This window comes from Felis catus, chromosome B4, assembly GCF_018350175.1.
Source record: "Felis catus isolate Fca126 chromosome B4, F.catus_Fca126_mat1.0, whole genome shotgun sequence".
Lineage (NCBI taxonomy): Eukaryota > Metazoa > Chordata > Mammalia > Carnivora > Felidae > Felis > Felis catus.
The window spans coordinates 37,817,283-37,842,416 of record NC_058374.1 but is presented as its reverse complement, the minus strand read 5'-3'; the positions used below and the strand labels follow the sequence as shown (position 1 = coordinate 37,842,416).

Here is a 25,134-nt window from a genome sequence, read left to right as displayed (position 1 = left end):
CCTCAGTGACGAGGGCTCAGGAGGAGGGTGAATCACGCACTGGAGTTTTCCACCAAGTACCTGCCCTCTGTGGTTTCAAGGCAAGGCTCTGGACCTTCACAACCACTACCCTATTCCCTGGGATTTTCCTAGAGAAAGTGCCCACAGCATACTTCAAGAAACCTAATCTAGAAAGGACACAGGTTTACAGTCAGACGGACCTGAGTTTGAACCCCTCCTCTGTTCCACCAGTCAGGGCAGCTAGGCAAGGATCTGAGCCTCAGTCTTCCAATCTGTAAAGGGTACAAAACAATGTCTACTTACTTTTCAGGGTTAAAGACAATATGGTAAATTGCTTAGGATATTGTAGGTGCTTAAAGGCGAGTGGGGGTCGGGGCGGTCATTGGTGTTTGTTGTGTGTCCTCGGGACGCAGGGGCTGGGATGATGGGTGTCTGGGCCCAGGCAGCAGCAATTATGTTCTGGTGACCTCTCAGCACTAAGGCACACAGCTGAGACAGCCTGGCAGCTGTCAGTGGTGAATTGGTATTTGTTGAATAAATGTGTATGCCCCCCGCCATGAGTGAGTTCATCCAGAACGGGGTCCTTATCATTATTCCTGAGCATGCCCTCGTGGTGCTGGGTACAGGACCGTCCCCTGGTCGGTCATTCATTCAGAACAGCCAGTGTCTCTTTCAAGACAGTGAAGGTGCTTTTTCAGCCCCAGGTGCTGAGGAGGGAGGGGAAGTTGTGGGGAGCAAGGGAAATTTCCCTTTGCATGAACTTCCCCTTCATATTTTAGAACTTCCCAGCAGGGCTGGGGTGTGAAGTGAGAATCTCGGTCTGTAGTTTTCCATCAAGCAGCCCCACTCGGTGTCTCTCAGGTCCCTCTCAGCATGTCCTGTGGGGATCCCCAGCAAGAGAAAGCTAGAGCGAGTCTCCGGCCTCAGACTCTTAGCCTCTGTGAAACCGGAAGGTCGGCTCTGGCAGAGCCACAGGGCCTCAACCAGAATTCACACCCCTGTTACCCCTGGGCTCAGCTGGGACGGTGTGACCTGCATTGCTGCATCTGCCCTGTCCCTGCGTGTTGGGTCCACCGTAGTGCAGAGGGACACCAAAGTCCATGAGATTACAGAACAGTGGCGACAGCCGTCCCAGAACAAAATACCCAGCCTCTCCGCGAACAGAAGCGAGAGGAAAGAGAATCAGACGAAGCAGGGGTTAGATTTCCTAGCTCATTCATTCATTCAAAAATTTTATTTCAGGGGCACCTGGGTGGCTTAGTTGGTTAAGCAGCCGACTCTTGATTTCGGGTCAGGTCACGATCTCACAGTTGGTGAGTTCGAGCCCCACATCGGGCTCTGTGCTGACAGCGGAGTCTGCTTGAGATTCTCTCTCCCTCTCTCTGCCCCTCCCCTGCTCCTGCTCTCTCTCTCTCTCTTTCTCTCTCTCTCTCTCTTTCTCTCTCTCTCTCTCTCAAAATAACTAAATAAACTTAAGAAATTGGGGGCGCCTGGGTGAATCAGTTGGTTAAGCATCTGACTTCAGCTCAGGTCATGATCTCACGGTTCATGGGTTCGAGCCCCACATCGGACTCTGTGCTGACAGCTCAGAACCTGGAGCCTGCTTCGGATTCTGTGTCTCCCTCTCTCGCTGCCCCTCCCCAGCTCGTGCTCTGTCTCTCTCTCTCTCTCTCTCTCTCTCTCTCTCTCTCTCTCAAAAATAAACATTAACAAAATTTTTAAATAAAATTTTTTTTTTTTATTTCATACCTACAATGTGTCAGACTTTCTGCAGGGACCTGGGGCTATGCACGGACAGGCAGTCTTACTACCTTACCTTCAACTTGTAGAACAGCTGCCTTGTTTGCTCTGGCCTCCTTCTCACTTTGAGCCCATCCTTACTCAAGCCCACCCTGGCCCCTGCAGCTTCCAACCCCCACTGGGTATTCAGACCAATTAGTAAACTCCCAGAGGCCAGAGACCCCAATCTTTACAAAAGGTAGGAATCCTGAAATTACTTGGAAAGCCTACCTAAGACTGTGTCCACACTGGGGAGGGTCCAGAGACAAGATGAAATACAGTTAAATGACTCAGTCATCTTGCAGCAGTGAGAACTGTGAACCCCATAAAATGTTCTCCTCACCACCTTCATCTAACCCCATGCATGCTTTTAGAAGGCCTGCCATGGCACCTACTGTGTGAGCATGTAACTTTTGTTCCTGCAGTGTGTTGTTTCCTAGGGCATAAATATCTAAAGGGTGGGGACTGCTTCATAATTCCTTGTTTTTGCCTTCAGCATTTAATGCAGTGCTGGCTCAGAGCAGACACTCAGTGTTCGTTGGATGGATGGATGGATGGATGCAAGCTGAGGGAAAAAATCCATCCCAGTTTTCCATTTTCTGGAAAACCATTGCTCTCCTAGAACCAGGGGATAGATTAGGGCTTGAAGGACTCAGGTCCCGCTTTTCCTGAACAATACAGCTAGTGCCAAGCCCGACTCTGGGGCCACGGGATGCAAGTTCTTCTAGGGCTACCTCTCCCTTACATCCTTGCAAAACGCCTAGCCCCATAAATGTGTAGCCTTTTTCTGGGCCCAGTACGACTTGCCTGCGGCTGGAGAAGCGGTAGGGACAGCAAAGATGCCTCTGAACTCTTCCTGGCCTAGTGTCGTGGGGCTGGAGCCACAGGAAAGAGGATGAATTTGCTCGAATGTGTCCCCGGGGCAGCTCTCCCCTACACCTTTCACTGGACTCCAACAACACATTGATCTAGGTATTATTATTTCCATTTTACAGAGGAGAAAGTGAAGGTCCAGCACGGTGAACCGGCCCAAGGTCACAGAGCTGGTAAGTAAGAAGGCTCAGACCCCAGCAGGGACTGCAAGCCTCTGGGAGGGACTATACTGGGCTGACTGTGGTGTATCTCAGTTGGGCACACTTATCTGAGGGTAACAGAGGACTGGGTGTCTGTGTGCACACGGATGGATCTGGGACATGCGCCAGGTCTGAGGTGTGGGATCCAAGGCTCCAAGGCAGCCTGGTGGGCTCAGCTTCCCCGCCTGTAAGGGCCCCGCTTACAACTCCAGTGAGCTGGGCTCCCTCCCTCCCCATTCAGCCATCGCTTGCCCAGGGCTCCCCACGCCTGTCTTTCTTCCCTAACAGGTGTGGCTGCTAGACAAGAGGGGTCCCCTTCTTTTTGTGTCTTTTTTCTTGGAGAACTGCAGGATCAGGTATCTGGCCTTGCAGGGAGAGAAAGCAGATGGGACAGCAGGCCCTGCCCCACCGTCTCGGCTAAAGCGACGTCCAGGAGTTCCTGCTCCTGTTCTGGCCCCGACGCAGGCAAGTGGCTTTTCTCTCACGTCTTTGCCTGTCAATGCCCTGGGTTATTAGAGCATATCCCCCTCATCCGTCCCCCCAACTGGCTTAATGACCTCACGCCATTTGGCACTGAGGACTGAAAGGGCTCTCACACCCGTGACATCATTTGAGCCCTACAATAAGACTGCGTGCATGCGGGTGCACAGTATTACCTCCGTCTGAAAAACATGAAGATCTGAATCCCAAGTAAGTTCCTGTGCTCACTTCGGCAGCACATATACTAAAATTGGATCTCGGGTAAGTTGCACGAAGACAAGTTAGAAGCAGGTCAGGACTGGACCCCACATCTCCTGATGCTCAGGCCAACGGATTATTTTCACACCATATTCCACCACTAATGAATCTCCTAACTAGGATTCAAATCGCCATTACTGAAACACTGGCACTCCTCCCTCAGATGCTTGCAGCTGTGATCACATGGATGGATGGAGAGACAGCTGTCACACTGTCAGCACGGGGTTCACAGCCCGCCCCATCTAAACCAGCGAGTTCCTTCCCAGACCCCAGTTTGCTTTTCCTTCAAAAAAACAGCATCTGTCACAAGTTCTTATTGAAGACACTGTGTCATGTGTCACGAGTATAGCACAGCGCCACATAGTAGGTGTTCTGGAAATATCATCAGATGGGTGAGATGCCAGGGGTGTGGTGTCTCGAGCTGCAGCATGTTTCTCTAGCAGACTGACTTCTCCCACCTGGCACACCTGAGGGAGGCCCAACCAGTCATTGTCCAGGAAGAAGCAGCCAACACCGACCAACAGGAGGGCCGCGATCACCAACTTTTATGAGTTCTCCCAACAGCCACAAACAAATCAAAAACTGAAGACTGGCAAAGATTCCGGTGCATTTTCCCACCAACTGACCTGTAAAACAAACTAGGAAAATCACCCAGGGGACGCTGTGTGCCCTCAGTCTGCAGCCCCAAGAATCCCAGGCACTCCCCCAGAACAACGCCAGAAGGACCATCTGAACAGAGGTGGGGACACCGGCCGACCCCAAAGCCTCCACATGTTCAGGGAGAAATGCAGCTGTGTGTGTTCAGGCACTTACACACACACACACACCCCCCGAGAGATAAGTGCACCCCAGCTCCACGCAGCTCCACACGTATAGGCTGCAGACACCTGTGGTAGAACTTGGGGACCAGGCCACGCCACTGACCCCGAGGTAGGACAGGCTTTGCCTTCCTCCACTTGCATTCTCTTTGCAGCCTGACCCCAAGAGCTCATCTGCGCAGCTCCAGCCCTGACCGCGAGCTGTGGTCATGGCAGTGCCACCCCCTGGTGGCCACGTCCGGCGGTGCCGCGCCTGGCATCTGTCCGCTGAGCAGAAAAGCGAGGTGGTCCTCAGGAGGTGGTCGCCCTCTGCTGGCTGAACTGGGGTAGTGCCCGTTCTGTCCGGGCTTCTCATGCCTGCGGCCTCAGGTCTGCTGCAGTCCCTAGCTGTCTCCCTCGCGTCCCCCCGCAGGCACCCGCGCTCGCACTCACAAGTTTGGCAGGTGGGGTCAGGGAGGGACATGGTAAGGGGAATGTGGGCGGGAAGAAGCCCAACCACACTTTCCTCTGCCTTCCTCTAGCTAAGGCTCAGGCCGCCCTCGTTCCTCCCTCCATTGCCGGGCTTATTCCACCGAGCGAAGGAGGGAGGGAAGGGGCTGTGGGAGACGCATGGACAGAATGTGACAGACCCCTCTGGTGTGAGTGTCTGAGGATGGAGGGTCTCAGCTGGGCCCCACTGCCCTTCTCACCACCACAGTCCCCTCTGCTCATGGTCCACAAGTACTCAATGAGGCAGGGAGAGACAGAGAGGAGGGAGGGGCCGCTAAGGCCACAGCTGTAAAGTGAGGAAGTGGCCAAGGGCGCAAGGCAGAGGGGCAGGAACCAGGCAGAGCCTCTGGCAGTCGGTGGGAAGAGCATGGATTTAATGGAATGAAGGGTAAGAGGGACAGGGCTGTCACTCCACCCACCGGCCCTCATCCGACTTCCCAAGGCCTGTTGCGAAAGGGGTGCCCTCGATACCAGCATCTCACACCTGTACAGCCACCCCTGGAGCAGAGACGTTCCAGTGGCAGGTGCCCAACCCAAGGTGGATTCCAAACCCTCCTTCTCATCTGCCCCGGGAGGAGGCAGAGAAGCACAGCGGGGCTGCTTCTGCCCTCCCCTTCTGCAGCTGTCCCCACAGCCAGGCCCACGGGCACGATCCGAGGCCCTGCGGACCTAGCAGTGGGACTCCACTTCTGTGAGTATGAGCAGTGATGTCCTGGGTGTGGCGGGGGCAGAGGGTTCTGCTCGGTTCCATCCAGGCAGGTCCTCAGCTGGGCACAGGAGCTGGCGAATTCTCTGCAAGGAACGTGGAGGTGGCGGTGGTGAGCTGGAGTCAGGGGCATATGTCCCAGCTTCCCTCACCACCAGCGTCTGCCTGCCACCCCCACAGGCAAACGCACCCTCCAGGTGCCGGCCCTGTCATCACCGCCTGTGACTTGGAAGCTTCCAGTCTCTTTCTGAGACTCGGAAGCACTCACTCAGTGCCTCCCCAGCACCTTCTCCGGGCTCCTTTGCTGGCAGGCATCTGTGTATCATCATGGGGGCCCTACCTCACCCTCTAGGGCTCCTACCCGCCCTACTGACTCTCTACCTCTCTGAAGGAGCCCTTGATGGTGCTGAGCTTGTAGAAGCCCCAGGCAGGAATGCAGACCATGGAGGACAGAGCCAGGAGCCAGCCCAGGGCGTCACCCCACCACGGGTATGTGTACTTCTTGTTGTAGGTCAGCGGCGTGTACTTGATCAGGGAGAAGAGGAAGGTGGCCTGAGGATGAGAGAAGAGAAAGGGGCTGGGAGAGCAGGGGCCTTGTGCCCTCGGCCCCCCTGAGAGAGCTGGCAGAGACCAGTCCCCTTGCAAGACTGGATTTGCCTCCAGGCTCAACTGGGTCAATCAACCCCCAATCCCCATCCACATTCTATTCAAAGTCCACACCCCCAGTAGTATTTCCAGGGCACCTACCTTGTTCCTGCAGGGTCCCCGCACCCCTGGGCACCCATACACATGGCCGGCCCTCAGCTAGGACATGGTCACATGGCTGCTAGTGTTTTCGGCTGCTTAAGTCTCCTGCACCGTCAGGAGGGGCTGCCAGGGCCTCAAGGGCAAGGGTCATGCCTCCTTCCCCCTGGGCCTCATTTATGCCCTGCCTATAGTGGGCGCGTGGGGGGACAGCTGACACACAAGATAGAGCCCAAGGAAGCAGCACTTAGTGGTTTATGGTTCGGGCTCTGAAGCCAAGCTGCCAAAGTAGCTCACGGCCACTTTCTCACTTGGGCAAATGGCTTCACCTCTCTGGCTTCAGCTTCACCTATAAAATGAATCTAACGGTAATTCTTGCTTCATGGGGTTCTTGTGCAGATAGCGTGGGCTAAAATGTGTACCACGCTCTATGCCTAACGCGAAATAAGTGCCTTGTGACGGTGCTGTTATTATTGCTGTGGTTAATAGTATTATTATGAGCAACCCAGGACTCTTGGGTTTTGCTCCTGCCCTGTGACATTCGACTCACTCTGTGGTGTGGGTTCAAGCCATCTGACAGCTCTGAACCTCAGTCTGTCCTTCTGTGAAATGGAAAACAAGAATCTATCTTGCTAATCGTTTTCTAGAATCCAAGAGGAGGACGGGTGAAAATCTAAAATGATTCTCAATCCTCATGGACACATCCTTTCCAGGGCTAACAGCCTATCTACCCTCCTATGGCCACCGTCCTTCTTTGTCTTCCTGTAGTTTTACCCCCTGAGGGTTATCTTACTGTGCATACGGCTGGTGTGAGGAAAAGCCAACAATATTTGATAAGAGGCCATGGCCTGTACCCAATCATATCTTCAATGTTGTCGTAGAAGCGCCCGGCTCCTACCGTGCAGAAGAGAAGGAAGGAAGGGGGAGAAAGGACATTCTTTAGCATTGAAGGCAGAGGCAGGATGGGCAAAGGCCAATGAACAGAAGCTACCATGGTTGTCTTTCCAAATCGCTGCTGGGAGAATCTCTTCCCTGAAATTCATAGGCATGCACAGCAATGGGCAGGACTCGGCTTAGGCAAAGATAATAACTTTCTGATTACCAAGGTTGTTAAGGGCTGAAAAGGTTTGGATAGGACAGGATTTGGACCCACTTGGGGTGGTCTGGGTACAGTCATAACCAGGAGAGTGACAATGGTAGCAGTAGCAACCAGAAGATTTTTGAGGCTGAGTAGGGGAGGTGCCCCAGGAAAAGGTGGGTGTGAGCAGGAGATGACTGTCTTTTGCTCTCAGGCCCTGAGGTGACGGTGAGTACGGGGGTTGGGACCTGGGGGAAGAGTCACTCACCATAGACCCAAGCCACGCAGAGGGACTCAAAGATGGCCACAAACAGGAGACACATGCCACTGGCTGCGTAGTAGTCAAAGAGCTGAAACACGTACATACCGCCCTGCCCAGGAAGAGATTAAAAAAAGAAAAAAATGAAATGTATCCAGAGGAAACAGATTGGCCCATGGCCTCCGGCCTCACACCCTCAGACACAGAGCAGACCTGGTGAGGATCATGGGAGACAGATATTAAAACAACATAGTCTATAAGCTCTAAGGCACTAGGCAGATATGAGACAGTAATTATTTTTTATTATGATTTTTGGAAGGAAGCTAAAACAGACAGCTACTGTTAGCTCATCCCTGAGAACATTTAGGGATTGACCCGGAAGTCTAAGAAAAAGCGTGTACTTTTTTGGCAAACGCTCGGACAGGGGCTGTCCTCGATACTGTCAAGCTGGCAAGCTCCATCTCCTTCCGTCTCCCTTGAGACAAAACAGAAACTATCACCCCTCCCCAGGGCGCCCTTTCTTCCTTTGAAGTTTGTCCCTGGAACTTGGTTCAGTTGCCTGGGAAATCACAGGAGCTTGCTGGAGAGGCAGTCCTAATCCAGGACTTTCTGACCATCTTTTTCACGCCTCTTAGCTTACCTGGAGCCAAATGACCCCTTGGCCACCCCCAAAGGTAGGTGGCCAGTGTCCAAAGGCCAGAGGAAGGAGCCGCCTGCTTTGTGCTTCCTGTGGCTGGGAAAGGAGGGCGTCCCAGGGCCCTGAAGCCCGGAAGGCCTGCCCCGCGACCTGAACCCACACAGCCTGCTCCGCCTGACAGGTGGCAGCGTCCAGCTTGGCTTCTCCTCCTCACCCGGTCCGCACCTCCAAGCCTCCCAGACCCTCACCTCTGTGAGCATGACCAGCCCAACAAAGAAGGAGACGACAGACACGCTGAGAATGAGAAGCTCCCTCCGGTTCTTCTTGCGGAATACACGGGGGTACATGTCCACCAGCGCCGTCACCAGGCTTTCTACACACACAAACTGGATGAGAGAGCAAAAGAATTGGAGGGAAAGAGAGCTCCCAACACGCTGCACCATCTAGCTCTGGCTTCTGGCTCTCAGCGTCAGCCCCGCAACATCCCTGTCTCAGGTCCCCAAAGCTGTCCTGTACACTTAAGTCTGGACCTCCCCTTCAGAGCTCGTGTTGGTCCCTAGAAGGGCATCCACTTCTGACATTCGCCCAGCTCCCGGCTGTTTTAAGGCCCCTCGGGACATCAGGCTCAGCCTCGTTTCCCCTGCTCCCCCTTCTCCAGCCCCCACACACCCACCCATCTCTCGGCTCTGCTCGGCCAGTTCTTGGTACCTGGCTGTCCAGTCCCAGGAGGACGACCATGAAGAAGAAGCAGCAAGCCCAGAGAGGAGAGAAGGGCAGCATCGCCACAGCCCGGGGGTAGGCGATGAAAGCCAGGCCAGGGCCTACAGCAAGAAGCAGAGGAACACAGTGCAGTGCCTGGGCTGGCTCCAGGCCGTGTTTGATCCCAAGGCTTCCCAGCGGGGGCCATGGAATCACAGGAGCCAGAAGAAACTTGACCCCAAAGTTACCATCATCACCCCCAAACTCACCCAGGAGAAGCCACCTAAACCTCTACCTGGGTCCCAAATTTCCAAGGCACCACCCACTGTATTCTCACTGGCAGGGATGGAACCTAGACACTGTGAGTGTGAAGGGCTTTGGAAAATGGAAAGGAGGCATATCACCTGCGTTTCTGCAAGCTCCACCCTGAATCCTCAGGCTCACTCTCAGGATCTCTTGCCCCAAACCAGAGGTTTCAAACTTAAGAGCCAAGGGGTCGGCAGGCCAGGTACATTCGTGCAGCTGACCCAGTGTCACACACTGGTGAGAGGGAGATAATTCTAGCACCTGCTTCAAAGCTTTCCACTGCATGGTGCGGGCAAAATGCTTCGCACAGTGCCTGGCATTTAGTAAATGTTTAATAAAAGTGAAACGCTATGATTTTTAATAAGACTCAGTGGGATCCCAGTGCTTGGTACTCTGCGTGACAGGATGTGCTGTGGGAATGTTATAATAAAACACTGCCTTGCTAGTGAGTGCATGACGGTGGCCCTCAAGAATAGGGGAAGGGCAAGGGACATTTACAGCTTACCCAGGTAGAGGACCAATCCTTGATTCTGTTTAAAAGCAACAATAGCACTGCATGGTGAAAAGGAGGAAACTATGTGCCACCATAAACTTATCTTCGAGATACAGTTTAAGATGAGCAAAACAAGGGCAGCTGGGTGGCTCAGTCAGTTATGCATCCAATTCCTGATTTCAGCTCAGGTCATGATCTCATGGTTCATGAGTTCGAGCCCTGTGCTCCCTGCTGACAGTGAGGAGCCTGCTTGGGATTCTCTCCCCCTCTCTCTCTGCCCCTCCTCCGTTGCACTGTCTCTGTCTCTCTCCAAATAAATAAATAAACTTAAAAAAAAGTAAAGTGAGTAAAACAAAAAGCCCAGAACAGTGTGTATAATATATTATCAATTAGCTTTTTGAAGGGAGTAAGAAATAGCAGTAGTAATATGTGCTAGGCATGTATGAATGTTTGTGTGTGTGTGTGTGCGCGCACGCACTTTTTATTCATATATGCCTAAACTGTTTCTGGAAGGAGAAACATGAACCTCATCACCTTGGTTGCCTCCAGGGCAAGGACGTGGAGGCCAGCTGTGGGAAATGCTCACTGTCTATGCCTCTACCCTTTGAAGCTGGGGTCAGGGTGCTCCCCAGGTCTTCCCAGGACACGTCCACCGAAAGATGACTATGGCTCACCCCCAGTGTAGGCGACAATAGAAACGTGTACAGATCCCGCTTGGCGAAGGTTCAAGCAAAACTCACAGAAGCCGCCCCTGGCACCCTTCCCCACAACACTCACCAGACTCGGCCACCTCAGAGATGGGCACCCCTTGCTCCTGAGACATGAAGCCCAGGACAGAGAAGATGGCAAATCCGGCCACAAAGCTGGTGCCGCTGTTGAGGAAGCAGAGGGCGATGCAGTCCCTGTGGGGCAGGTGGGAAGGCGGAGACAGGGAGGGTCAGAGAGGGGTTGCCAACAGGAACTGGGAGCACTGCCCCTCAGACAGGCAGACACTCACCCCAGACCTTCACGCAGGCCAGAGAGGGGCTGCCCGCCAGGATTAGCTTCTGCCCTCCCCCTGCCCACTCCATTAGCTGAGACTTGTAGTCAGTCAAGGTAGTCATGAAAGAATAAGGCTCTAAGGAAGTAAAATGCTAGTCTAAAAACTACAAACTGCCACACGGCCTCCCCTCCCTGCCATATTGCCACCACACCGCTTGGGACGCTACCACTCGGACACAATTCAGTTTGGCGTACTAATATGGAGGGTATGGACATAGACAATCCCAAGTAACAAATAACTCCCATCCCCCAAATTTGATTTCGTAATTCATGACAGGATTTTTTTTTTTTTTTTTTTTTTTTTAGCTAAGATTGAAATTAGCTTGAATGCTCTGATATGAACCAAGTAGGGAACCAGAGGGAGGGGGACATGGGAAGGGGAGCAGTGAGGTAAAAATAGGTAAGGATTCAGTGTTTGTTGGGGCAAATGTACAAAGCAGGCCAGGCCAAGGTTCCACTGTATATGATGAATTACTCCTCAGGCTTCAGCCCACCAACCTCTCCGTTAGCCGGAGGGTTGGGCCCTCGCTGTGGTTTCCCAGACAACTGCAACTATCCCAACCTTTGGAAGCAATCCCCCTGCCCATGCTGTGGTTGGCTCCTTTCAGCAACTTGTGGCCCTAGGGCATTGGAAAATGGGGTGGAGACGAGTAGGGGGAAGGTGAATCCATGAGCTGGTGCACCCTCCAAATCACCCTTGATCTAGCATGCTGGAGGGGAGCAGTTGAGAGAGGCAGATAGGTGGCCCAGGCCCCACTGCCCCCAGTCACCTGTAGCAGTTGTTGTGGTACTTGTTGTAGCTGCCCAGGGCTGTCAGGCACCCTAGACAGATGGCGAAGGAGAAGAAAATCTGGGTGCCTGCGTCCATCCATACCTACACGGGGAAAAGGCAAGAAAGTTGCACACCAGGAGAGCCAGGCCATCTGGGCTCCATGGAGGCACACAGGCCCATGGCTGAGCCAGGCACTGGCTAGCAATGGTGAGAACCCTGCTCTCAGCCTGTGACCTTGCTGTCCCAATGGGCTCTACTTCCTGGGCCCCTAGATGGAGTTTCTTGGGCACTACCAGGATGGCGTGGGCATTGGGCATTGGAAAAGACTAATGGACCCTTGATGGAGGAGGCTGGGAGGGAGCCCTAGGACTAGGCTAGACCCAGCACCAACTTTTGTATAACAGAAATACAGCCCTGGGTTCTGCCTGCACTTCCCCCCTATCCTCGCCCCTCCTGGCAGTGTGACCAGTTCAGAAGGAATCCAAGGACAGATATAGCCCCTTAATATCAATGCCAACATGAGATATGGCTTTGCCCCTGTGTGCCTCAAAATCTGCTATCTGAAAAACAGAAAGTAGTCCGCAGCTGACCAAGTCAAGAGGATGAATAGAAATGCATCTGTAAGGGCTTTGTACTCCTCGGTGGGGGGGGGGGGGGAGGGGGAGTGGGGGGGTGGGAAGGAGCTCTGTGGCTAAACATAGGGCATGGTTGTTACTGTTGTCTCAGCTGGTTGACCCAGCCCCGGCATGTTATGATTTAGATTCAACAGCTACAATAACATCCCAAAGAGAAAGAACATCAAGGCGAACAGAACTAGGCAACTCTGCAGATCTGCAGGAGGTGGGGTCCTGGGGCCACAAACCCTCCCCAGGCACCTCCCGTCTTCAGAGGATGTGAGCACCACAAAGGAGCACTAAGCTACGGGGGCAGAAATCACCAGGCAGGTGTCCTACCATCTCTGTGTTCGCCATTTCTGGTCTCTGCCCAGCCCTGCCCTAGCAGCTCCCAAGTAGGCCCCTGCTCTCCTTACCTCCATGTCAAGCTCCCAATGCCCACATCCACCAGAACCTCAGCTTCTGTCTGTCCAAAGCTCCTCGTCCCTCACCTACCTCTTCCTGCCTCACTAACCATCTCCGCGGCCCCCAACCTCCCTTGCTTTCTGGTCACACTCGCCCCCACCCAAGTGCCCATTTTCCTCAGCATTGTGGTGGGTCTCAGGGACCCCTTGGCAAGCCCCAGTTGAGATACTGGATCTCTAGGACTGAAGGAGAACTCAGAAATCTGTATTATTTTCAGAGCTTCCTGAATGATCCTAATGTCAGCCAGATGTGGGAATCACTGCCCCTGAGAACTGGCATCAGGGACCCATCCAGGGCACTCAGTCCTCTGGTTATAGTCCCATTTCTGTGGGAAGCAGGACAGCACAGGGAAAGCTGGTGAAGAAAAAGGGAGACCATCTCCAGTCTCCTGCCCCTTCTGCTCGCTGTGAACCCTGTCCCCAAGGTATTCCGCGAGGTGGGAGTTGCCACCAGGGAAAAGGCGTCAGCAGCAAGCAGCACAGTCGAAGATCCAGAAGGGTCCCTGGCTAACAAGGAAATAGCACACAAAGATGGAAACACCAGGAAAACTTTTTTAAACCTGACAGCAAATTATAATGGGAAAAGGAGGGGCAGTTTCGGGATTTATTTCAGAAGCTAGAGAAGGAAAAGTTAGGAATGAAACTGAGGACGAGAAGGAGGGGCTCACAAAATTCGGTGTGATGCCACGGACATTTGAGGGGGTGCCTTGGGTCCTCCATTTGCTCCTTTGAGATGTCTCAAAGCTTTTTCTTCTAAAAGTGCCCCCACAGAGCCTGTGAGAATGGTCACTGCAGGAAAACTCAGTGACCGGAGGTCACTCTGTTCTGTTTCGTTCCTGTTCACTCAGCAGGTCATTCGCAGCGCCTTGCAGCAAGAGGCTCTGAGCCTGTGGGGAGAGGCCTGACCCAGGCATAGACATGGAGGGCTGGGAGACGCCCTGATCTACCCGGGGGCTCACAGCCACGGACCCCCGCGATCTCTCCCCATCAGGTCATCCAGGATATGGCCCAAGAGCCTGCCCAGTGTCAGATCTTCCAAGTTTGTTCCCTGTGCCTGGCAGTGCACAGGGTGCAGACTGACCCACAAGTTACCAGGGAAACCCTCCAGTGCCCTCAGAGACATTCTGCAGCTGCCCACACACAGGCACGGGCTGCAGATCCCATGGTGATGAGGTTTCGCGAACTTGGGTTCGGGAAGAAAAAAATAAGAAAAATTGTGCCTTGGCAGTTCACCCTGCCCTGAGGAGGACAGACTAAGACTGGGGTGGGAACAGAGGTTAATGAGAACACAGAAAAAAATGCAGCAGGAGGTCTGAGAGTTCGGAGGGCAAGGGGCAGACCCGGTGCCTCTGACAAAAGCCCCCTCCTGGGGAGCTTGGCAAGCCCCCTGCTCTTGGCCCAGCTGCAGCCTGACAGGCCTGCTGGGATGGGGAGAGCAGTGGGGTCAGAGGAAGGGCCACAGGGACAAGCAGAGCAAGCTGTCCTGTTCCCCGCCACAGGCGACCCGCTCCCTGACCACGCCAGCAGCCCTGGCTTCTAAAGCAAAGCCCCAGTGTGTCTTTGGTTGAAATAGAGGTCTGATCGAGAATAAGACAAGTGTGAAAAACACCTGGTGGAATGTGGGCAAAAAAGAGGTCTTTGGGGGAGCAGAGAAAGACAGAGACCTCTAGAAGATCCAGGAGAGACGTTTCCAACTTTGAGTTCAATCCCAAGGACTATTATATTCAGTATTTTTAGGACGGCAATAGTGTGCAATGGAAAAAGCCTGGGCTTTGGAGTCAAATTGAACTGGGTTCAATTCTTAACTCTATTCATTACTAGCTATGTGATCTTGGGCAAGTCACTTAACCTCCCTGAACTTTGCTTTTCTCATCAGGGCAATGGGTATAACAACAAACAAAATAATATATATGAAATACCTAACACATAAATATTAGTTCCCTATCCCACCTTCTGGAATAATAAAAGCATCCCTTAAAACTCTCAAATTCATATTCTTTGGATGATTTATATCATGGTCATCAACACAGCAGACTTCTAGAGTACCTGGAATGAAACCCAGGCTCCCCCATGCGCTAGTTTTGTGGGTTAGGGCAAATTTGTTAAGTTTTCTAAGCTTCCATTTCTTCTTCAGCAAAATGAAGCTAACGGCAAACTCGCAGGGTTGTGTGGGGACCACCCTGTGTCATGTAACCAGTTATGTGCCTGGCAAACAGTAAGCACATAATAAATGTGTTAGCTGTTGCTGCTGTTTGTTGTTGTTGTTGTTGTTATTGTTGTTATTTTAAAAAGGCAACTCGCCTTTAAGTAATGATGAGGTCCCATAGATTTCAATGCACGATGTCAAAATAAAGACTCGTTCTAATCAATGGACCCAACCTCTTCCCTTAACAGACCCCTCATTAGAATAGCTTAACATAAGGCTTTAAAAGGCTCCACAAGGGCTCTTTGGACACTGTACCCTCAGCCTGCTGCCCCATCCATCTATGGAAGTGCAGCAGGACAGAGGGCCAGGTGAGGGAGTCCTTGGAGTCTACAAGCGCCCAGTAGAGTCCTGAGTTTCCAGGATCCACTCCTCAACGTGAAAGGGACGAGCCCCAGGGAACACGAAGAGAGTCCGTGACCTGCCTGACACACAGCAAGCCTGGCAGAAAGAGAGGAGAAAGCCAGATCAACCCAGCATTGTCTCTGCCTGCCTCCCCACTCCCAGACCAACTGCTTGGCAGAGAGAGATGTCTTTGGTCTTTGTGTTGGCTAGCAGGAATTTTGCACCGTTCTCAAGTGCCAGGCAAATGCCAGTTGGAATTATCGCACTTCCTGGGGAGTGCCAACTACATTCAATTAGGGCTCTGGCAGGAGCATCACACCTGCAGGCCGCTGCTCTGTTCGCTGACAACAAAGGCTTCCTGCAGCATGAGACCAGGACCTGGCTGCCAGTGAGGCTGCTGGGAAGCCCAGACCAAGCCTGGCTCTTGAAACATCTCCCTCCTCATGGCTTCAGAGGACCAGGAAGACACATGCTATCTGCACAGCCTACAGCTGGCTGGGGTTGGAAGGGTAATATCCCAGAGGCAGATTAAAAGAGGTTTTATTCCCTGCAGTAACCCAGACCCGGAGTCGTGCTTTATTAACGCTCAGAGTTGAAGGCTATCTGGTCCACCTTCTTCATGTTTGCTAGAAGCTACTCTACAACAAACGCTACACCTAGAACAGACCTGCTGCATAATGAATGCTCAAGAAATTTTTGCTGAATGAATGAGCTGTGAGAAAAACCAAGATGTGCAGATGGGACTATGCTTTCAAGAGATCCTAAAGTAGGGGCACCTGGATGGCTCAGTCGGTTAAGCGTATGACTTCCACTCAGGTCATGATCTCGCGGTTTGTGGGTTCTAGCCCCACTCTGTGATGACAGCTTGGAACCTGGAGCCCACTTTGGATTCTGTGTCCCCCTCTCTCTCTGCCCCTCCCTTGCTTGCACTCTGTCTCTCTCAAAAATAAATAAACATTAACAATTTTTTTTTTAAAAGAGAGATCATAAAGTATATGGGATTTGTCAGCATTCGGGCCCAGCTTCCAGTTGCAGACATGAAGATGGAAAATTCATTAAACTCTCTAAGCCTTCATTTCCTATCTATGAAATGAGGATACTTCATTGATCTGTTGTGAGGATAAGCTATAATAATGGATGTAAGCCTCTTAACAATGACAGGGATATAGTTAGCACTCAATAGTTGTTGGCTATAAATAGCTGATCAGGACAAATGAGGCACTGATCACAGAAGCCATAAATCCATTCCAGAAATCCCAGACCCCTCTCTCCTAGTTAGTTCTGTGTCAGCCTACCTGCCTGTCTCCCCCCCTGAACACAGCCCTTCCTTCCCACCCTGACCTCCCAACAAAGGCAGACTATGCGGTTTCACGACTGGTTCACACCTCTGCTGCTCCAGAACGACAACGGAGCTCTCCTGCACAACAGACCCAAGCCAGAGTCTACCCTTGGCCTTCAAAGCTGTCCTTCAACTCTGCCCCCATGACCTCCTGTTCGCTGTGGACTCTCCACCACAACACTTTGGTCCCAGATAAGTCAAAGTGCTTATGATTCACAAAATAAAAATACACTTTGTTTGGCCAGCCACTTACTTGCTGTGTGACCTTGGGCCTTGTTTGTTCATCTGTTCAATGAGGAGTTTGCACTAGATGATCTCTGGGGTCCTTTTAGCGCAAACACCTACAGTTTTATGGTTTGTTCCAAAGCCTGACTACAGCCTCTGTGCCTCACGTGGAGCTGACGCCACAGCAATCTGCACCTCCACTATGTTTAAGAAATGGGGGAGGGTGGGATAAGCCCATATCCCCCCAGGTCACTGAGCAATACCTAGGACGCAAGGCTATGGATTCCCTGGGGGAGGTTTTGAATGCAAGTGCTCTGGTTACTTCTGGGAGCCACAGCAGGCCCGGTAGAACTTGGGATGGGAGAACTTAACTCGGCTGGGGTGGCTGGAAGGCCTAAGAAAAATTCAGCTGCTGGATCACCCAAAATTCTGTATCATGGGGACCCATTGCTTCTGCATGGGCTGAGCGCCCAGCCCCAGAGGAAAGTGTGGAACTGTGTGCCGCTCCCTTTGCTCTTATTCCCCCTGGGCAGTTTCAGGGAATGTGCTGGTACCGCATTATTTATGATGTTTGCAAAGCCATCCAACGGTTAGTCTTTTTTGTGCTGGGAGCCTCCCGCCCTATGTCTCCTCAGGGCCCCTTTCCAAACTCAGAGAACTCCTCCAGGACCCAAGGGGAGGATCTCTAAATTGTACATGCTCCCCAGGGAGGGCGACCTCCGTGCCAGGGAGGCAGAGGCGGGGCACGTAGCTGGGCAACACATTTTAGGGGCTCTGGGGTGGAGCTTACCCACGCTCCCCTCCGGCCCTCGACACCTCCTGGCTTTGCCAGCTTTCAAAATGGCTGCCAAACATGAGAAGATAAGAAACCCGTCAGAGGCAGTGGCTTCTTATTTCAGGCCCTGCTTTACAAACCCCTCCAGTCAGCAAGCAGCACCACCCCCCTCCCTGCGCCAAGCCACGAGGAAGCTGGCTGAAGCAGACAGAGTGTGGGCACAAAGGAAGGGCCAAAGGGGAGGGAAGAGGCAGGGGCCTCTTGACAACTGACAGGAAACTCAATACCAGCCCAGCTGGCTGGGAGGGGCCTGGGACACCTCAGAATGGGCCACGTGGCCACAGGGAGGGAACCAGAGGAGCTGGTGGAGGGTGAAGAAATAGAGAGGAAGCTCAGTGTGAAAGATCACCAAGAGAAAAAAGTGCAAAAAGGGGACGGGGTAGACAGTGGGGAAAGGGCCGCCACCTGTGAGTAAAAGGCCCCAAGGGACACGTCTCAGGCAGCCCTGAGAGGTGTGAGCCAAGCAGGGACCACAAACAGCTGCTGACACATGTCTGGAGCCCCCCTACGCCACCATGGATGCCTTGGGGTTTGGGCCAGGAGCAGGGATTCCGGACCACAGTGCACGGAAACAGCCTCCAGGGCCACGTGATGGCCCTTGTCTGTGGCTTCTTACCTGGGGATCCCACAGACGCGTGAGGTTTGGGTACAGGTAAAACTGAATTCCTTGGGCTGCCCCAGGCAGCGTCACCCCTCGAATTAACAGGACCACCAGCATGAGGTAAGGGAATGTGGCTGTGAAGTACACCACCTGGCCAGAGGGCAGATGAAACACAAGGAACCTGTGAGTTTGGAAGGAAGGACCTGGCGATCCAGCAGCAGAGTCAGGAGGCCAGAGCTCCCCCACACTCACAGAAGAGGTCAAGAGAGTTTCTCTCCTCCCCCACCCAACCCCTGCAGCTGTTCAGCTCCATCTGCCCTCTGCCGTAAGCCGCAACCTCCCTTATCCCTTTCTCCCTCCCACTTAAAGCACCCACCCTCCTCCTGACACATACCCAGTAAATACTTGTCGAGTGACTGAATGAACTCAGGCATTCTCCCACCAAGTGTGCTTAGAATTACGGCAAGGGTTGTCAGGTATGAAAACTCTGTAACACATGATCCCTGTCCTCACAGAGCTTACGAGCTTAGCACACCCGGGCAGCCAGATTACGAAGGAAGCCTTGTTGGAGGCCTCCAGGGCAAGAGTCCAGAAGAACTCAGAAAGCCCTCTCATACCTTGTACACCTAAGGCAAAGAGTGCCCCCCACCCCAGGTTCTCAGGGTGGTTGAGAATCGTTTTGAGATTAACAGTCTTGGGCAGATTCTTTCTCCCAAGAACTGTTGGGTGAAACAAGAGCCACGAACTGTGTCCAGTTTGCAATGTGCCCCCACATGTGGTGTGTTGCAAGATCACATTCCACAGATCTGGAAGTGTCCTTCCTGCCTTCCTCTCCCCCTCCTTTCCACTCCATTTCCCCACGTACCAGAGTCCACAGGACTGAATCAAGGAGAGACACAGAATCAAGGAAGGGAGCCACACAAAATCTTGGTGAGATCATTCCCTCCCATCCCTGACCAGGTTACAGCTTAGGAGAACTCCTGGGTGACCAGGCCCCCAGGGAGGACAGGGAGTCCTGGGATGAGAGAGGCCAGGAGCTCTCCAGCACGGACCTTGCCCGTGGACTTGACCCCCTTCCAGATGCAGAAGTAGCAGATGACCCAGGCGAGCAGGAGGCATAAGGCCAGCTCCCAACGCAGGGCCCCCAGGTGTTGGATGCCATCGGAGATCTTCAGGACCCGCCTCCTGGGGAGAGAAGGTTGAGCCGGGCTCCACTTTTGCTGCCAGCCTCAGTTTTGTAGCCCGTGTGTCTCAGGCAGTGGAGCCATGCCTCCAGGCTCTTGTCCAAAGGCTTGTCAGCTCTTTTCACTCAGATCCATGAGGCTCTCCTTTGCCCAGAGGTGGGGGTAGATATAAAGGGAGGCAAATATAAACTGTTCCCAGGTAAGTTTGCTCTGGGAGGCTGAGTACCAATTTAACCTAGAGAGGGAGGTGCAAACACATATCTTCTCAACCAGGGTTTCAGGATGTTTTGATATTAGGAATCATGTCCTAGGTCATTATCAACATTAGGGAGGGGGGCTAAGAGGCAATATGCATGCAGCAGAAGGGAGGAGGGGTTAGGAGTGTGCACACACATGCATGTGTGCTAACATGCACATGGGCGCGTGGGAGAGGAGAGCGAGGCACAGCCTGAGGAGAGTTGCAAAATTCTCATCTCTGAAACCAATTCTGCATTAACCACAAATACAAGCACACCAGAAAAAAGGCCACTTAGGTGACCACTTAGGCCACCAAAGAAGGACGTGGAAATTCTTCTCTTGCGGTCCCCTGAGGGTCAGCCCTGCATGAGCCCATCCCTGTGCCCTTCTTTTGAACACAACCCACACTGGGATGGGGAGGGGGCCTCACTTACTCCCAGAACTCGATGACAGGAGACGTGGCATTCTCAGAGGTCACATTCAGGGAGCCATTGGTCCTCTGGAACTCTACACAGGATTCTACCCGTGGGTCCCAGGGAAGGAAGCAAGAAAAAGATCATTGAATATTTGGCATGACTAGAGAGAGTCATGGGGAAGGTAAGGTCTTTGGAATGAACCAGGCTGAAGTTGTCCAAACAAATATCCTTGAACACAAGATGAACTCAACAAGCTTACTTCACCTTCCCCTACAGGACTGTACGTGTGGGCTTCTAAATGTTTGGGTACATATTCTTACTAAAGCATGATCAGATGGCATCAGGAAAGATATTCCACATGACATCTTCTTCAAAGTATACAAATATTTCTAGGTCATTGTCTTATGTAAAGTCACAACCTTTGAGGGATCATAAAAGTGCTTTCTAGGGAAAAGATGAAGCAGAGTGGCCAAGAGCACAGACACAAGTTAGAAAGTTCTGGCTTGAATCCTGACTCTCTGGTTATTTGCCGTGTGGCTCTCTAACTTCGCTTCCCTCAATTCTAGAATGCATGTAGTGATATCCAGTTGTGGGATTGACAGGGGACTAAATGAAAATATGAGTGCAAAGTGCCCAGTAAGTAGTGGTTCTTAACTATCTGCATCTGACATTGGAGTTTCACAACGGGGCTCACATTCTTTTATACATTGTGTTAGTATAATAATCCTAGAGATATTAAGATAGATAGTGTTTCCCCATCATACACATGAAGAAAGTGAATCTTCTTAGAAATGGCCGGTTCCAGCTCATAAATGACGAAGCAAGGGCTAGAATCCAGCTCAGCAAATTATATGTTTTACCTTCAAAATCTTACCTAGAATCTGACCTTTTTCATTACCACTACCAGCACCCTATGAAAACCCTGCAGGTTTTCATCCTTCCCTGGCTCCTAGACTGGCCTTCAGTTTCTACTCCTGCCTCCTTAGCCAAATCTCCACACAGCAGCCAGAATGATTTTGTTAAAATTTAAGTGGCTTTATGTCATGTCTCACTTTAAAGCTCTCCAGTGAGCTTCTCATCCCATACAGAGAAAAAAGCTATAACCCCTATAATTGCCTCCAAGGCCCTTTTCAATCTACCTCCATCACTGCTGTCCTCCTTTCCCAGTGCTCCCCCAGTCAAATGCTCCAGCTACACCGACCCCCTTGCTGTTCCCTGGATGCTATAGGCACAGGGCCACCTCAGGGCCTTTGCACTGGTTGGTCCTTCTACCTAGTGTTTGCCCCTGAAATCTGAGTGGCTGATTCCCCCACTTCCTTCAGAGCATTAGTCCTATGTCCTCTCAGTATGACCTTCCCTGATGACTCTATTTAAAATGACAACTCCCACCCCTAAAACTCCCAATCCCTCCTCCCTGTTTTACTTTTCTCCCTAGCACTTCTTTGAACATAATACATATTAATCATTTATTTTGTTTATGGTATGTGTCTTGCCACTAGAACAAAAATTCCATGAGGGCAGGGAGCTTTGTTTTTGTGCATTTTCGTAACCCCACTGCTTAGAACAGAGCCTGGCACATAGTAGGAGCTCTATTAAATATCTGTTGAATGAATGTAAATCAAGCATTCTTTTCACTAAACCCTTTCTCTCTCCTTGAAGCTTCTGCACACCCAGAAAAGTATTGTTTCATCTTGACAGGACAAGATGTCCTGTATGTGAAAGATGCTAGGCTCTGGGGCACCTGGGTGGCACAGTCGGTTAAGCGTCCGACTTCAGCCAGGTCACGATCTCGCGGTCCGTGGGTTCGAGCCCCGCGTCAGGCTCTGGGCTGATGGCTCGGAGCCTGGAGCCTGTTTCCGATTCTGTGTCTCCCTCTCTCTCTGCCCCTCCCCCGTTCATGCTCTGTCTCTCTCTGTCCCAAAAATAAATAAAAAACAAACAAAAAAAAAAAACAAACAAAAAAAAAACGTTGAAAGATGCTAGGCTCTGAGTAAAACCAGACTCACTAGGAGAAATGTCAAAAATGCCAAGCAAAAGGCTCAGGAATTGAATTTTCCTCAGAATTGTCTCAGAGATCCTCCAGTCAACCCAAAGGTATATAGGCCTAAAAGTGCCCTGAAGCAAAAGCCCTAGGCCACCAAAAATTTGCAACATTTTTACAAAAGGAACTCCCCTGAAATCTGGATCAAATCACTGTCTGACAAGCTGGTTGTCAAGGATGATTTCAGCGTCATTAAAATATATGAATGAATGAATGAATGAGGGTTGAAGGAAAGAAGGAGGGAAGAAAGAAAGAAAAAAGAAAGAAGAAAGAAAGAAAGAAAGAAAGAAAGAAAGAAAGAAAGAAAGAAAGAAAGAAAGAAAGAAAAAATATATGATAAAGAAAATATTAGAATAAAACAGGTTTTTAAAATTGGACTCATCCGGCCACCTGGGTGGCTCATTCGGTTAAGGGTCCAGCTCTTGATTTCAGCTCAGGTCATGATCTTGCCATTTGTGAGTTTGAGCCCCACATCAGGCTCTGCACTGACAATTTGGAGCCTGCTTGGGATTCTCTCCTTCTCTCTCTGCCCCTACCTCTCTCTCTCTCTCTCTCTCTCAAAATAAGTAAATAAACTTTAAAAAATAAAATAAAATTGGAGTGATCTGACGAATATTTTTTCAAGTGCTTATGAGGTAGGCAGCACTGTGCTAGTCACAAAGGATACAGAGATAAAGATACCTTTTCTGTCCTCAAGATCTTGCTGACCTGTGGGAAAACCAGACCAACAGCCCAAAAGTAAAGCAAGTGCCACAGTAGAGTCAGGGCTCAGTGCAGGTAATACTACATGTACTTAAGAACACGGGGTGCCTGCGTGGCTCAGTCGGTTGGGCAGCCGACTCTTGATTTCCACTCAGGTCATGATCTCATGGTTCAGGAGTTCGAGCCTGGTGTCTGGGTCTGCACTCACAGCATAGAGCCTGCTTGGATTCACTCAAGCCCCTCCTTGCTCTGCCCCTTCCTCGCTTGCTGTCTCTCTCTCTCTCTCAAAAATAAATTAACTTTAAAGACCAAGAAGAAAGGAAACCTATTGAATCTTGGGGCATCAGGGGAGGAAGCTCCAAGATTTGACTCTTCACTTGCAAAATGGTGGAATGAAGGTGGCAGAGATCAGCAAAAGAATGCCTAGGAAGTGATCAAAAGTTTGAGGACAAGAGGGGCCTTGCTAAACATTGCAAAATGTGCCTCCCTGGCAAGAAAAAGACTCAGACTCCAGTTCGGAACTGACTACCTTACCTGAACAACAACAAAAAATTAATCATGGCACATATAGGGCCTTGGTGACGGATCAGCACTGAGAGTTGTAGTGCTGAGGGTCCAAGCAGGACAGCTCTCCATCTGTGCTGTCCAATAGGGTATTTTCCAGCTACATGTGGATGTTCGCGTTTAAGTTCATTAAAATTAAATACAAGTTTTAAAATTCGGTTCCTCACACACACTAGGCACATTTCAAGTCCTCAATAACCGCACGTAGCTAGCACCCACCACGCTGGATAGTACAGAGAACACTGTCATTATCACCGATAAGTTCTTTTGGACGGCACTAGGGATTTTTAATTGTTGTTACTTTCAGTCAAATAGACTCAGCAGTTCTATGGCCATAGGTGGTTCTTGTTGTCTTAAGAGAGTCACATGCAATCTTATAAGCACAGGAGAAATTAATTGTTACTACAAATTGTAATGAAGACATACAAAACAGTTTATTCTCTGGTTAAGTCCAGATGAACTGTGAGTTAGAAAGACCTAGGATAGTATCAGAAAGAAGCCATGAGAAAGAAAACTAATGGACAAACAATACATATATACACCTAAGTAATCATACTTCAAATTGAAATAAGTAAATGGCTAAACTACATAGAAAGGAATCAATTCTATTTGCATAACACATGCTTTCATAATACATGAGTTGAATGCATTATTTTTTTAAAAAATTTTTTAACATTTATTTATTTTTTAGAGACAGAGAGAGACAGAGCATGAGCAGGGGAGGGGCAGAGAGAGAGGGAGACACAGAATCCGAAGCAGGCTCAAGGCTCCGAGGCATCAGCACAGAGCCTGACGCAGGGCTCGAACTCACGAACCGCGAGATCATGACCTGAGCCGAAGTCGGAGGCTTAACCAACTAAGCCACCCAGGTGCCCCCATTATTATTTTTTTTAATTTGAGTATAGTCGACACACAATTTTTTTTTAAGTCTGTGACATTTTTCCTGTGATGCTGGTGAATTCTCACTCTGACTTCTGATCCAAGATTTCCATGACCTACTTGGCAGACTTCTAGTGTGTGCCAAGTTACGGTTGGGAATACTCAGGACATAAGGATAATCTCAGTCTTGGCTAATGTGGTGTTTAGAAATGGACTCTCTAGAGATGACCTTACCTGTGTTCCACTCATGGTGGCAGCTTCCCCAGGGAAGGTCGATGGTGAAGCTGCTAAAGAGGTAGAAGAGGGCCCAGGCCAGGACAATGATGTAGTAGATGTTGAGGAGGATGACAATCATCTGGGAGGCATAGCCGATGCCTGGAGGAGAAAACTGCAGAATTGGGCTAAGGACAGTGGACAGATTTCTCATAAGCCACCCCTCCCAGTTTAGGAGGGGGTTTGTACTCCACTGTCAGGGCCCTTAAACATTGCTGGGTCCAGGCTCATTGACTCTCTCCTCAATCTCCCCAGCAGGTGAGGAGAGACTTTTCTCTCTGCCTTCCATTGCTGTGCCCTGGATTCCTGTGAATTTTCTTCTTTACCGGTTCTGAAAGTTCCCTGATTTTCAATAGTTAATGTTCCCTGGAATTAGGCTGATATATTTCTGAAATATAAAAACACATGTTAAGAGCAGAAACAGGGGCATCTGGCTGAGCTCAGCTCATAGACCATGAGACTCTTGATCTCAGGGTCATGAGTTCAAGCCCCACATTGAGTGTAGAGCCTACTTGGGGGGAAAAAAAAGAGCAGGAATGGACAATTCACACAAGAAGAAATACAAATAGATCTTTCCTAA

General features: G+C 50.9%; 1 protein-coding gene across 10 annotated transcripts in view; it reads right to left on the bottom strand.

Moving 5' to 3' along the window:
• Positions 1-5,249: 5,249 nt before the first annotated feature.
• Positions 5,250-25,134, bottom strand: part of SLC6A13 (solute carrier family 6 member 13) — a 34,451-nt gene continuing 14,566 nt past the window's right edge. For 5 of the 10 annotated variants that reach the window (XM_003988271.5, XM_006933404.4, XM_045061237.1 and 2 more), the window contains 12 exons: positions 24,516-24,656; positions 20,114-20,198; positions 19,311-19,443; positions 18,274-18,408; positions 11,631-11,734; positions 10,597-10,721; positions 9,030-9,142; positions 8,570-8,707; positions 7,694-7,796; positions 7,141-7,241; positions 5,985-6,155; positions 5,250-5,689 (listed from right to left, as the gene is read on the bottom strand). In XM_003988271.5, the coding sequence (XP_003988320.1) occupies positions 5,567-5,689; positions 5,985-6,155; positions 7,141-7,241; positions 7,694-7,796; positions 8,570-8,707; positions 9,030-9,142; positions 10,597-10,721; positions 11,631-11,734; positions 18,274-18,408; positions 19,311-19,443; positions 20,114-20,198; positions 24,516-24,656 (1,472 nt within the window). In that variant the 3' untranslated portion in view covers positions 5,250-5,566. Of the gene's footprint in view, positions 5,690-5,984; positions 6,156-7,140; positions 7,242-7,693; positions 7,797-8,569; positions 8,708-9,029; positions 9,143-10,596; positions 10,722-11,630; positions 11,735-18,273; positions 18,409-19,310; positions 19,444-20,113; positions 20,199-24,515; positions 24,670-25,134 lie in introns of all 10 variants that reach the window. The other 5 variants (XM_045061235.1, XM_045061234.1, XM_045061231.1 and 2 more) reach the window with 1 other exon arrangement.